This window comes from Tauraco erythrolophus, chromosome Z (assembly GCF_009769465.1).
Source record: "Tauraco erythrolophus isolate bTauEry1 chromosome Z, bTauEry1.pri, whole genome shotgun sequence".
Lineage (NCBI taxonomy): Eukaryota > Metazoa > Chordata > Aves > Musophagiformes > Musophagidae > Tauraco > Tauraco erythrolophus.
In genome coordinates, this window is record NC_141496.1 from 75,542,380 (window position 1) to 75,556,859 (window position 14,480).

Here is a 14,480-nt window from a genome sequence, read left to right on the forward strand (position 1 = left end):
AATTTTTTTAGATTATGAACCTTGTTCCAAAATAAGACCTGTGAAATAAACTCCCTCCCTGTCTAAAACTTTGGTGCTTGAACATTTAGCTAGTAAACTGCCTGCAAAGGTGTAATGGTTTCCCATTCTTTAAAAGATCTCTTTAAGTAAGCTAAAGTGTTAACACGGGCTTTTTTGTAGAAATAAATTCAGAAAACTGTGATATGTCACATAGAAGAAATTGAGTTTTCATCTCAACTTAGTATAAACAATATATTACTGTCCTGATTAGAAAGGTTAGTTAGAACTCTGTCCCAGTTGAAACTAGGACAATTACTTTAGCTTGCCCTGCTCCCCTAGGCTTATAGGAACTATTTAAATATTTTATATAATACCTACCCTAAACTAGAAGTTCGAAGTGTGTTCTTCACATTCAGTTGTATGTGGTTTAGTTTAGAGGAATTTTATTACTATATACTTGAGGTGCCTCTTCAGGATCCATATATCTACCAGTTTTTGTATAATACCTTCGGGAATAACATAACAGCTTAGGTAAATCAATGTTTCTGCCATTGTAACAGACCCAGAAATACAGTCCTGGATACGATGGCAGAAAATACTGTCTGAACTCCAGCTACATTCAAAAAATGTAAAACCAAAATAAAATGTGTATAAATTCATTTTCTACTTTATTCTTAGCAAAAATTAAAGTTTAGCTCTTTCTGTCACACATATGCCTGCATACACACACATGTACACAAAAATCAGTTCCAGATATACCCTCTCTTATATGTAATCTTATCTAGAAAAAAGGACTTAATTAAAACGAAGAAGCATAATTAAGATGATTTCTGACTTATAATTGTTTAGAAAAGAAGATATGCAAAACAATTAATTGAGAGAGATTTGAATGCGATATTTCCAGCATAAATAATTTAATAGGCTGATATGTAAGATCTCAGATTCAGAGAATGGTTTGAGTTGGAAGACACCTTAAAAGATCATCTAATCCTCATGCCACAAGCAGGGACTTTTTTCCCTAAATCAAATTACTGAAAGCCCTATATAACCTGATCTTGAACACTTCTAGGGATGGGGCATCCACAACTTCTCAGGGCAGCCTGTTCCAGTGTCTCACCACTGGAAAAACAAAACAAAACGAAACAAAACAAATCATCAAAAAACAACCCCAAACATTTTACTTATGTCTGGCTAATCTAAATCTACCCTCCTTCAGTTTTAAAACCATTACCTCTGTCATACAGGCCCTTGCAAAGAATCTCTCTCCCTGTTTCTTATAAGCTGTCTTTATATATTGAAAGGCTGCAATAAAGGTTTCTCGGAGCCTTCTCTTCTCCAGGCTGAATAATGCAACTATTTGGATAAGACCATGTAGCCAACTCCTTATCCATCAAACAGATGGTTACAGTTTCAGTTCTGAAAGTGTTATCTAGAATAGGTGGAAGAACAATTTTGAATATATAATAAAATGCACACAGTGATAATTGTTTTCGTAATTATGTTAACCAGATGCTAAGCAGCTTAAAATGAATTCAGTAATGAAACTTACAGATCATATTTATAGACTTCAAAAAAAATTCCTAATTATTGTTTAGTTGTGATTGTTTGGAAGTGTGTCCATGTAGCTGATCTGTTTTCTTACTGGAAAAACTAACTAAGGACCTCTAACACAAACAGAAACATATATTACTTATGAAATGTAGATTTTCTTTATAGAACACACAGTCCAGAAAAGAACTGCTACATAGATACGCACAGAGAACAGAAAAGACAATGATCGTTTAAGCACAACTTTAAAGCAATATTAGCCGAAATATAAATTACTAGAAGAAAATTATTTAAAATATTTCAAAATTCCACAAATTAATGATAAAACCGAATTTATAATACTTCGAATTGCAGCAGTCTATTGTAGTGACATTTTCATGAGGGTAATACTGCAATGACCAGTACAGAATTAAAGGTTTTGTCATCTTTGTTATGAAATTCCCTGTCAAGTCTTGCATGAATTTACTTGAAAATATATTTGATGTAATGTAATGAAATATACATTTTTAGAAAAATAGCAATCTCTTTTGATCAGAACCAATGTTGTCTCTTCCAAACAAACCACAATGTGATAAAAGTTCAGAGGTGGGAATTTCTGCACTTATATGGGCTTTGCATCATGCCGGTAGTGTGAAACATGGGAGTTACAAGGACCGGTGGGGACACTCAGCCTGATTTGGGTCGCTTTACAGAATCTGTCCTGAAGAAAATGTGTTATACTTGTCTCTTTCAAAGGAGAGATGCTGTTGAAGAGCTGATGTTTCTTTTATAAATCTGGCTGCTTTGGGTCCTGATTCCTGTATTGTCATATCTCGAGATAGAAGGAAACTGTGAAGGCAGCGCAAAAAAAGTAATGAGTATTTGTTGCAGTGAAGAAGTCTAAATAGAAGGAGTAACAAAATATGAAATCATGTAGTTCTTGTACTTTGAAGTATTGTTCAGGAAAAACCCACAAGTTTTAAAGTAGACCAGAAAGCTATGGATTTTCTAAGAGTTATCTTCACTTGGAGAAGCACTTGTCTGAGCTCTTCTGCAATTGTACATAGCTTATTTTTTTGTTGAAAGCAAGTCTGGAGTTAGATGCTGAACTAGTTTTGAAATCCCAGGGGAAAAAAAAAATAAATCAGTGTTCTTCCTCCCTTCCTAGAACCTAAGCCTTTCAATTTAAAGATTCCTGAATTTATGTTATGCAACATTGTGTCAAAATAGTCAGGGAGCTAGGCTGTGTTGGAACTCGGTCAAATATGTGAAAGTTAAGTTGTTAGGGAAAAGAAAAGCAGCACACTCAGCCACAGAGTTCACAGGATACAAACCAAAGGGCTCCTTATGGCTTTGTTTTCCTCTAAAGAAGACACTTTCTTTCAAAGCACCCCACACTGTAGAAAGGCTGTAGAAACCTCTATTTTTACAGCAACCCACTGAAGAAGTAATTTATTTCTGATGAGTAAAGCCATGTTTTCCAAGGACAAAACTTCCTAAACTTCTTCAGGGTGAGGAGGGAATCTGTGGGTGAAGTTTTTCTTCAGTGACAGTTGTCACATCCACATAAAAATTCATTATTTCAGGAATAAGTAAAGACAAATTTTCACTAGACTCTTAATAAGAAAGTAGAGTTAAACCAGTAAAATATTTTTTACTCTCAAGTGAAATGGAATTTCTGTGTATTCAAACAATTCCATTTTACTTGTAGTGAAATTGTCCTTTCTTGTATTGTTTTGTCTCTGAAATTATAAGACTGTATAATTTAGTTGTCTTTATGGGAATATCTTTGAGGATAATTAATAACTACACAGCTTCCTTAAGATCTCTAATTATTATAGTGTTATTGATAAAATAATGATGGAATTGCAAAACTCTCACTGTGCTCCACTGATATGCAAAAAATGGTGATAACTGAAACTGTTAATTTCAAAATCAGCCTTTTAAAACAAAAATGTCTCAGTACTCTGAAACAAGCACTGTAATGAAGCACATGCTAAACAATAATTGCCTTTAAAATGTCCATTTCTCTTTATGCAGATTTTTCAAATATATGAATTCAGGAATTCATATAATAATAAAATAATAAAATTCAATTGTTTAAAGTTGATTTAGAAAAGCCTTTAATATAAGTCTGTTAGTGTAAAATACGCATTTTTATGCAGCTCTCTCTATTTGAAGTACTTATAATAATACTCCAGCAAATTTATGTGGTTGTTTTTTTTTTTTTTAGTTTATTTTCATCAGGTTTTTAATTTAATCAGGCAAGCTTGACAAGGCTTATTTCAAATACAGAAGCTTTTCAGGATAATTATTTAGAGAAAAAGAAAGTTTTCACAGTCTTGCAATCTTGGATCAGTATTTAAAAATACTGATATTCAGTTTTTAAAGGAGATAATTTATTTTGATGAAATAATTCTGTTGGCAAAATATTTACCTTCTGATGCTTTGGTTTAAAGTTCTTTTCTATTCAGTCTCAGCAGTGTGACAAATGACAGTTCCACAAATATCACCCATTTCTGACTCCTGATTGCTGGATTTCTATCACTGAGGCAGCAGAAAAAGTCTCAATGATGGAACTATCTACTACTTCTCGTTAATCTAATTTAATACTTTCTTTACTGGCATTTTTTTCATCAGTAAATTGTTGGAACAAAAATCAATTAAAGTAAAAAAGGCTCTAGGCTGTTTTGGAGTGGTTTTAAAGAGTATTCTTTAATACTCACAAAAATCAGGAGAATATTTTTTAATGACCATTTTTCAGTAATTTTTCTCATCCTTGTCATTTCAATCTTAATTAAAAGTAAACTACAGTAAATAATATTGCATTTCTTCATATTAAAAAAAAAAAAAAAATAATAGTGTAGTGGCATTTATGTGGTCATATAGTAACCACAGGGGAAAAATAAAATCAGCCACCTATATATGATTGAACTGAAATCACTGGGTGTATACAGATGTAGTTAGTTTTAACTATAATAAACACTTTTAATGCAAAAAAACTGTCCATAATAAGATTTTAAAAACTCAGGTTTGTTGCACAAATATGAGAGAAGTATGGCCAGCAGGTCGAGGGAAGTGATTCTGCCCCTCTACTCAGCTCTCGTGAGACCCCACCTAGAATACTATGTTCAGCTCTGGAGTCCCCAACACAAGAAGGACATGGAGCTACTGGAGCTCCACAGGAGGGCATGAAGATGATATGATGGCCTTGCCGGCTTGATGGCCTATGCCGGCTTGAAATGAGCCAGCAGTGTGCCCAGGTGGCCAAAAAGGCCAATGGGATACTGGCATGTATCAAGAATAGTGTGACCAGCAGGAATAGGGAAGTGATCCTGCCCCTGTACTCCGCACTGGTGAGGCCGCACCTGGAATATTGTGTCCAGTTTTGGGCCTCTTGCTTTAAGAGAGATATTGAGCTCCTAAAGCGAGTCCAAAGAAGGGCAACTAAACTGGTCAAGGGGCTGGAAAAGAAAACTTATGGGGAATGGCTAAGGGAGTTGGGGCTGTTTAGCCTGGAGAAGAGGAAGCTGAGGGGAGACCTGATTACAGCCTACAAATACTTGAGAAGGGATGGTGGGGAGGTAGGGAAAAGGCTTTTTACATTAGCGATGGGTGATAGAACAAGAGGAAATGGGTATAAGCTTAGTCAGAGGAGATTCAGGTTGGATGTTAGGAAGTATTTCTTCTCTGAAAGGGTTGTCAGCCACTGGAATAGGCTGCCCAGGGAGGTGGTTGAGTCCCCATCCCTGGATGTGTTAAGAATAGGGTGGATGAACGGCTTAGAGATATGGTTTAATGGGGATTAGTGACGGTTGGACTGGGTGATCTCTAAGGTCTTTTCCAACCTAGAAATCTATGAATCTATGAATCTATGAATCTATGAATGATTCGAGGGCTGGAGCGCCTCTGCTATGAAGACAGGCTGAAAGAGTTGGGGCTGTTCAGCCTGGAGAAGAGAAGGCTCCGGGGTGATCTCACAGCAGCTTTCCAGTACCTAAAGAGGGCCTACAGGAAAGCTGGAGAGAGACTTTTGACAAGGGCATGTAGTGATAGGACAAGGGGCAATGGATTTAAACTGAAAGAGGCGAGATTTCGATTAGATATAAGGAAGAAATTTTTTTCATTGAGGGTGGTGAGGCACCGGAACAGGTTTCCCAGAGAAGTTGTGGATGCCCCATCCCTGGAAGTGTTCAAGGCCAGGTTAGATGAGGCTTTGGGCAACCTGGTGTAGTGGAGGATTACTCTGCCGATGGCAGGGGGGTTGGAACTAGATGATCTTTGAGGTCCCTTCCTAACCCTAACCTAGAATTCTATGATTCTATGATTTTGTGGCAGTCCATTCCAAGCACATTGTTGGTACCTCCAGCTGGTAATGTAATTGTGAAAGTCAAATGTACATTAGTTCTTTTCTACTGAGCAGATTCACAGAATCATAAAATCATATAATATCTCTAGTTGGAAAGACCCAATAAGGATCATCGAGTCCAACTCCCTGGTCCTTGTAGGACTGCCTAAAACTAAGCCATATGACTAGAAGCGTTGTCCAAATGATCCTTGAACTCTGATGCTGGGACCACTTCCCTGGGAAGCCTGTTCCAGTGACCAGCCACCCTCTCAGTGAAGAACCTTTTCCTCATGTCCAAATTAAACTTCCTCTGATGCAGCTTCATTCCATTTCCTCATGTCCTATGGCTGGTCAGCAGAGCAAGAAGATTGACACCTCCTCCTCCACTACTCCCCTTGAGGAAGTCACAGACTTTGATGAGGACACACCCTAACCTTCTCTCTGAACAAATCAAGGGACCTCAGCTGCTCCTCCTGTCTTACCCTTGAGGCCTTTCACCATCTTAGCTGCCCTCCTCTGGACACTTTCTAATAGTTTGATCTCCTTGTATCAAGGCATCCACAACTGGACACAGTACTCAAGGTGTGTCTGCACCAGTGCACTCTAGGGTGAGACAATCACTGTCCTCAACCAGCTGGCTATGGACCCCAGGTGATGGTTGGCCCTGTTGGCTGCCAGGGCACACTGTTGACTCATATTCCACTTGCCATTGACCTAGACCCCCAGATCTCTTTCCATGGGACTGCTCTCCAGTCTCTCATCCCCTAATTTGTAGATATAACTGGGTTTATGCCATCCCACATGCAGAATCCAGCACTTTTCTTGTTAAATCTCTACAGTTGGTGATTTCCCAGCTCTCTAGTCTATCTAGATCTCTCTGGAGTCCACAGCTCCTCCTAATTTAGTATCATCAGGAAACTTACTTAATGTACATTTGACTCCTGCATCCAGATCACTTATTAAAAACACTAAAGAGCACTGGCCTTAAAATTGAGCCCTGGAGAACCCCACTGGTGACTGGCCACCAGCCTGATGCAACCCTGTTTACTGTAACTCTTTGAATCCGACAGGCAATATGTCAGGCAATAGTTCACTCAATGTATTACGGACTTGTTTAATTTTGAGACAAAAAGATTGTACAGGAACGTGTAAAATTTTGAAATCTTCAACATCATAAAAGCAGAAATGTCAAAGCTAGTCATTTGATTGCATAGTTCCTATCTTAAAATGTTCTGACAGGAGCTATATGTCTGCTGACTTTCAGTATTACTTTGCAGAGGAAAGATGGTTGAAGCAGAATTCGAGAAAGAGGGTTACTGAGTCTGTGATTTGTTTTGGGTTGGGTTTGTTGTTTTTTTAAGAAGGCAATGTAGATGGAGTAATTTTGTCTGTCTTTGCTGAAAAAAATCAGTACACTTAACGAATATCCATAACGATGCTTAAGGATGCATAACTGCAATTTACTATAAAATACAGTGTCTGATTAAAAACTTGTGCATAATTTTCAGTCAGTTAAAATTGACTTAAGCATTAAAGTGGGGAGGGATTAGTCTGCCCTAAACCTTATCACTTTTACCAGCAAGATCGCTTGATCTGATGAAAAGTTTTACTTTATCCCAGCAGTATTTTTAAATTAATGAGTAAAGTGAACCTTAAGGATTTTTAATATCTAATTTATTCTCGTATTATACATATACAATGTTTACCAAATGATTTCTATAGGAAACTAAAGAATAATAGAAAACACTTCACTCTTGAGGTTTTCTATCCTACTTAGAGAGATATATATATTTTTATCACAAGAGATTTTAGACATATTTTTCTTACCATTTCAGGTTAGTTTTTTATTTTAAGACATTCAGTTCTAGCAGATGCTTCAGTGGGGTGAGGCAATCATCAGAAACAGTGTATGCTACAGGGAGAATGGACCAGTTAAACATCCAACGTTTCTGTAATCCATCAGTGTAGGTGAACAGACTTTTGGCTGACATCCATCTATCTAATACTACCTCATCATTGCAATGAGCAGAGAGTAGTTGAGGAAAATGCTGCTGTGCTATTTTGCAACATTACACCAAAACATCAGCCTGATTTTCACTATTAACCTGATTGTGTTGAGGAGAGTGTTGTACATTTGTATTTAAAATTGTTATGGTGCCGTTGCAAAGGTAGCAAGTTTGTTCATGGATACAAGTATAAGTTAGAGGTGGAAATGAATGACATGAAATTCTCATTTTGTTTGCAAAAAACTTGAAGACTTACTTCCCTTAAGAGTACTCTGAGTAATCAGTACTTCCAGAGTTTTTGCTGTAATGAGAACTGTCAGAGTAAATAAACTGTTTTCCATTGCCAAAGTAGTACATTAGTGACCATTAACTAGTGAATAAATAGAGAGCTCGACCAGGTGCATACATTCAGAAAAGCAGCTCCAGAGAATAATGGAGAGGTTTTTTACTTCCCCCTGCCCCCAACCCCCCCCCCACCTCGCCTTAGTGGGAAAGATAATCATATCGTGTTTAAAATGTATGGTAAATTGGAATAACATTCATTTTTTTAGAATTTCACAGAAAACATCTTGATGGATTTCTATTATTTGAGGTCTTCAGAGAGTTTTTGTTTTGACAGTCTTGATGACGATAGGATGGAGTAAATTATATCATATGATCCTATAATGTACATATTTATGAGAAGAAATCTGTACAAAATATGTATTCTTTATGAATCCATGGTTCATTTTTGTCTTTTTGCAGAATGAAAAAGTGTTGCATTTTAATTTAAGTATTTTAGTTACGTTTGAATCTTTATGTTTCAGAAATTGCTATAGTAATTTAAAAGCATTTCCCTCAGCAGACTAGCAACTGTCATCTGTTAAAAAAAAAAAGGTTGAATGTATCTGACTGTTTTTTCATTAAAGACAGACAAGAAAGGGATTCAGTGAATCTACATATGTTGCTGTAACTCAAATATACTCAGAGGAACACAGGTTAATTATTCATTTATTCTTCTGTCACTTTATTTTGTACATTTGCACTGTGATTAATTGTGTTCTGTTCCTTTTGATTAACAGAAAACAGTGATGTAGATGAGGAGACTATGAAGGCAAACTCTCAGGGGTTTATTGGATGTCTCTCTTCAGTGCAGTTCAACCACATTGCTCCTTTGAAGGCTGCACTTCACCACAGCAGCTCAGCCCCCGTCATTGTAAAGGGACGCTTCACTGAATCCAACTGTGGTTCTTTAACTGGAGCTGACTCAACATCAAGCGAAACAACCCATTCATTTGCAGGTAACATATGGTTATCACTTGTTCTGATCTCTGAAGAAAAATCTAAATAGAGTAGTCATGACCTGAATCACAAATGTCTGTTGGGTTTTATTTCCCATATAGGTTAACATCTCAGGAGTAGTTTGAAAATAATTCTCTTTTATATGCACTTAATTCCTTTCCTCTAGTGTTTCTCTTTTCCTCTGAATGTTTACATTTTTCTCTTTATCCCTGCAAAGTATCATCTGTATCACTGCTCTTCTTTGCATGCTTACAGACTCACATTTACTGCCATTATATCATACTATACACGAGCTGCAACCATGTGAGGATTACTTGGAAACCTTTCTTCTATGTGTCTATCACTTTCCTTTATTTTTTGTGCTGCAGATCACTCTGGACCAATAGATGAGGGAGAGCCCTTAGCTAATGCCATCAGAAGTGACTCTGCAATTATTGGAGGTAATAGGGACTGTAACAGCTCCACAGAAATCATTTTTTTTTCTGATAACTGTGAGTCTATGATGAAGTGAAGTCAGTGTTGGTTTTGTATGCATAAGGAAGCAAGTAAAAAGGTTTCATTTTATTACAAGTGGTAGACAGACAAAAATCAAACATTCTTTTAAAATGCAATCAATACCTCCCATATTTTCTTATAAATTTGTGTCATCAGTGTTTCCATACATTGGAACATTCTAATGAAACACAGGATGCCAAGGACAGATTTCCAACCTGCTCAGTGTTAATGTCTATGACTTAAAAAAATACTTGGATATGTTGTGGCAAATATCATATCTTTAATAAACAACAATCTTTTTGCCTTGACTATGCCAAAAATTACATTTTGCTACACAGTCAAGTTCAAAATTTTCTTTAACAGGTCTGAGCAACACAGTTTTTCTTGAGAAAATGGGGTCTAACACTGCTTGAATAAACCTTTTGACAGACTGAAGAAAGTTTCATTCTGATTCCAGGTTTGGAAAGCAGTGTACTCTTGGACAGACTACTACTTGTATTGAGTAACAGCTTAAAAATAAAATTCATGTTAAAATAATAATAATAAATATATAATTACAATTATAATAATAATTATTATTATCATTATTATTATTGGTGGTGGTGATTTGAAATGCCTTTTCTCCTCCATTATCTTACTACTCTTTCTGCCCTTTATCAGCTCAAATACAACTTCAAATGATCATCCACAAACTTTTTTCAAAGGACTTATTTTTAATAGAGGAAAAAACAGGTACAATTGCTCCTAAAGTGAATATAATGATAGTCCCTTTACTATTTAGGCCTATTAGAACAAATATGGCATAAAACTTAGGATAGATGTCTTATGCTTAAATTACAGGACTGATAATCAGGATATGCAGGTTCCACTATGGTGTCCTTCTGACTGACCGCCTTTGAGCCAAGATCCATCTCTGTTGTAGTGTGGAAGCCTACCAGTTCTATCTCATTAGCAAGAATGAAGAGTATTCAAGTGAGCCTTAATAGGGAAAGTTTGAGATTGGGGGCCCTCAGGAGAATTTCAACTCCTGTCACTGGTATTGGAGCAAGTGTATGGCTATGTCAGTTCATTTTTTTCCTTCAAGGAATAGTATTGTCTCTTGTGACAGTCTTCCTCTGTGAGAATTTCTGGTGGTATTTCTTCTCTTGGGAAGAGGTGAGAGAAGGAAGCTTGTTTTGGTTCATGAAAATGGTATTTTCACAGTGTAATTCACTGTTTCAATTTCCTTTAGTTACTTCAGCAGAAAGAGAGCAGGGAAAGGGAAAGGTCATCCCCTCCATCTTTTAAATTCTGAATAAGTTTCCTTTCTAAAGGTTTTAAAAGCCTCAGAAGAAAAATGGCATAGTGGGGATTTAGCAGTATAAAGCTGCCAAGGCTTCTCACTCAGGGTAGAAGCATTTGGGTCTATGGAAGGTGGAGTTAAGATAAGAACCTGCAGTTACCTGTGTGTCTGCCAATTAAATAATGGTACCTGCTAAGGTCAGTGCCTGCCAACAACACACTGCATGGTCAGTGACCTTTAACATGGTAGTTCTAAAGATACTAAAATATCAGGTAATAAAACCTAGAAGCTTCCTTGCTTGTACAATGATACTTGTGTCTGTGTATTTTTATACACATAAACTTTGAGACCTTTATTACTGAATTCAGTGAGGTCAGAATTTTAAAATATGGTTTCTGAGTTCTTCTACATGTCTAACTGTCAAAAATTACTTCTCTGTTTCAAAGATAAGTACTATTTTACATAAGTATCTGTACATAAAGATAACTTTGTGTACTAAGTAATTTAGTGTGGGTGGGGATTTTTGAGTGTACTAACAACAAAGTCATTTTTGAACTTCAAGCTACAATAGTTACAGCCTTTTTAAGATAATAATAACTTCACAATTTTAATGTTATTAAACACATTTAGGAATATGCACTCACAATTTTTCTACTGCTTAACTCTCATTGTTTAAAAGTCAAAATAAAGCAAGCTATATAACACTCAGTAAAAGTTTAATGTAAGTACCCTTAAATAAGTATAACAGAATTGTATCAGTTCAGCTACCTCAGACGAGGCAAGTTTATAGCAAGCCCTTAGAGGGGACATGTTCTGTGGCTGTGAAACAATGGAATGACTGTTCTATCTAAGACAAACAAGAACCAGATTTACTCACATTACAGAGCTTATTCTAGAGAAGCATATACCACAGAAAAGAGTTCATATTCCTATGGTTAAGGATGGCTGCTAGTATTAGAGAATGAAAGAATGGCAAGTGCTGAATTTTGGATGGTCTGGTTTTATTTACAGTGTTAAGGGACGATGTTTTTTTTTATTTTTCTTGCAGTGGTCAAGTTATGCAGCAGATTGTTCCTTCATCTAATACAGCTGAGCCACTACACTATAACTGTTTCCCAGGCTGTTTAGTGTTCTTGTCCTCTTTGCAGCCTAGTCTTGCTTTCTGCCTCTTCGACAGGCACTTTCTGCTTCCCTTCTGTTTCATTTCTCCTCAAGTTCCTCTCCTGCCTAACCCCTGACTCATGAGCTTGAGGGCCTGAGACAAGCACAAAAGGATGAATGAGGAAGAGAGGAGATGGGATGAAAGTCTATAAAATCATTCTTATCTCTGTGGGAAGTATCTCTTTCCTTACTGTTCCTAATCTGTAGCTCTAGGAGCAGCATGACTTGGTAACAGATCAATAAATCTTAAATAGTGGCCTTTAAAACTAAGCGTTCATTCCATTTAATCTCTCATGTGCTAGGTACTGGCATGTGCATACCTGATGAATCCCCTATATAACGCTTATGCTTCTGTCCCTTCCCTTTCTAACTGATAAGCTAGAACACCGTAATGCAGGTGTCTGTAGATGATGATTTTATCCTATCAGATGAGGTTGTTAAAGCTGTTGGAAAAGGACGCTTGTTCACTACCATCTGCGTAGGCAGGAACCTTGTTTAATTATGAACCCAAGCTCATGTAACCATGCAAAGCAAAAACACATCCAGGATGTCAGAACAAGTGCCATAAACCTGAAGGAAGGAGTCAAATCTATATTATTACACCTGGAACATGAAGTCAGCCTTAATTTTGTTATTTTAGTATTTTAACAAGTATCTATTCATTACAAGGATGCAGTTACAGAAATGTAACGAATATAGATCATGGAAAACCTCTTTGTCTCATTATGATGACCAAAGGCAGTCAAACAAAGTTGGAATTTTCTTCCATGTGATAGAATAAGCATTACAATTTCTCTTCCATTTGACCTGAAGACAGACAGCTATAAACACTGACCAGTTTCCACTGAAGTTTGTATGACGAACTATTTTACATTTTCTTTTATCAATTCTCCTCATTAACACCATTGTTTAGTCAGAACCAGTCATCTGTGGTCTGAACTAATTTGTGTGGAGTACTGGATATGAATGGGACTAATTCTCTGCAACCATTTTTACTGTGATGTTCTGAGGCTTGTGATGTACACAGGCAGAGTTCATAGAGGACCTGGTTCAGAATTCCACATTGGTACCTTTGTTCACACTCTGTTCCACTCTGCCTCTGCTCTCCAGATTCCTTTCCCAGACCTGAAGAAGTGATTCACTGGTGAAAGCTGATGATGGCACACTTGTCCCCTTCCCTCCTGATGACATGTAGAGTGAGAAAGGGTCCTGAGAGACATGCGTAACTAAGAAAGGGAGAATGCTTTGTCCAATATTTACAGGTGTTGGGGAAAAGGAGAAAGTCATAGTAGTGCCCCTCATGCCATCCCACTGTCTGACAGCAAAGTCCCTGAAGAATAATTCCTCAAATCTGTAGTGGCTTTAGTTACCAGCCTTGCAGAGAGCTAGAAGCTGATGGCGAAGGAGGAAAAGATACCCTCTTACCCACAGTACTCTAAGGCCCCTACTGGTCTTTCATTTAAAAGTTTCAAAAATTACAGTATTCTGCAGAATTTTTTTTTGTATTAGTAGTGTGCAAAACTTAAAACAATCACCACGAAGCTTATGCTTTAGTGCTGCTTCTGGTTTGAAAGAAGCTATAGCTTATTCCTCTGTCTTCCTGCAACCTCCTTCATTATGTGACAGAGTCATTCCTTCTGTGTCCTAGTCTCTGACCCATGAGTTATTAATTGTCTCTCCTTTCTCTTGACTTTTTTCTCTTTTCTTCTAGGTGTGATAGCAGTTGTGATATTCATCGTACTTTGCGTTACTGCAATAGCCATACACATTTATAAAAAAAAAGGCATATACTCAAAAAATGAGGCAAAAGGATCTGAAAATGAAGACAGTGCTGAATCTGCACTGAAAAGTGAGCTCGGCATGCAAAACACAGCCAATGAAAATCAAAAAGAATACTTCTTCTGATTGGCATTCATTATTTAATTTAATATAATTATGTGACAGTGACTTTCTTGCTAAGCCAGGGGCTCTCAATGGACTGAAAAAAGCTCTTGCACTCTACAGTAAATACAACGGATTTGAGACTTATTATACTACATATGTTCAGTCTCAGTGATTGCTATAAGGGGCCTCCTTTAAATTACATGCATTCCTTAGCTATTATACTGTAAACACATTTTATGTAACAGTGAAATAGATATTGTAACCAATTTCATTGTTGGTAGTTTCCGACTGTTCTGATGTGTCCTTCTACAGCTGAAGTTTAATGTACATACTGAATATGATTTTTGAATGGGAGAATTGTTTTGAAGTTATTCCTATCCTTTTCTCTAAAATTTGATTCTGGAATTTTGTTCAAGGTGAAAGGTGGATTCTATCACTTTGTGTTACTAAAGAAATTCTGCTGTGTTCCATTATAATGATCCCTCTTACTTCGTGA

General features: G+C 36.8%; 1 protein-coding gene across 2 annotated transcripts in view; it reads left to right on the forward strand.

Annotated features, from left to right (window-relative positions):
• Positions 1-14,005, forward strand: part of CNTNAP4 (contactin associated protein family member 4) — a 251,849-nt gene extending 237,844 nt beyond the window's left edge. For both annotated transcript variants that reach the window (XM_086630066.1, XM_086630065.1), the window contains 3 exons: positions 8,943-9,161; positions 9,531-9,602; positions 13,812-14,005. In XM_086630066.1, coding sequence (XP_086486192.1) covers positions 8,943-9,161; positions 9,531-9,602; positions 13,812-14,005 — 485 coding nt within the window. The remainder of the gene's footprint in view (positions 1-8,942; positions 9,162-9,530; positions 9,603-13,811) is intronic.
• The last annotated feature ends 475 nt before the right edge of the window (positions 14,006-14,480 follow it).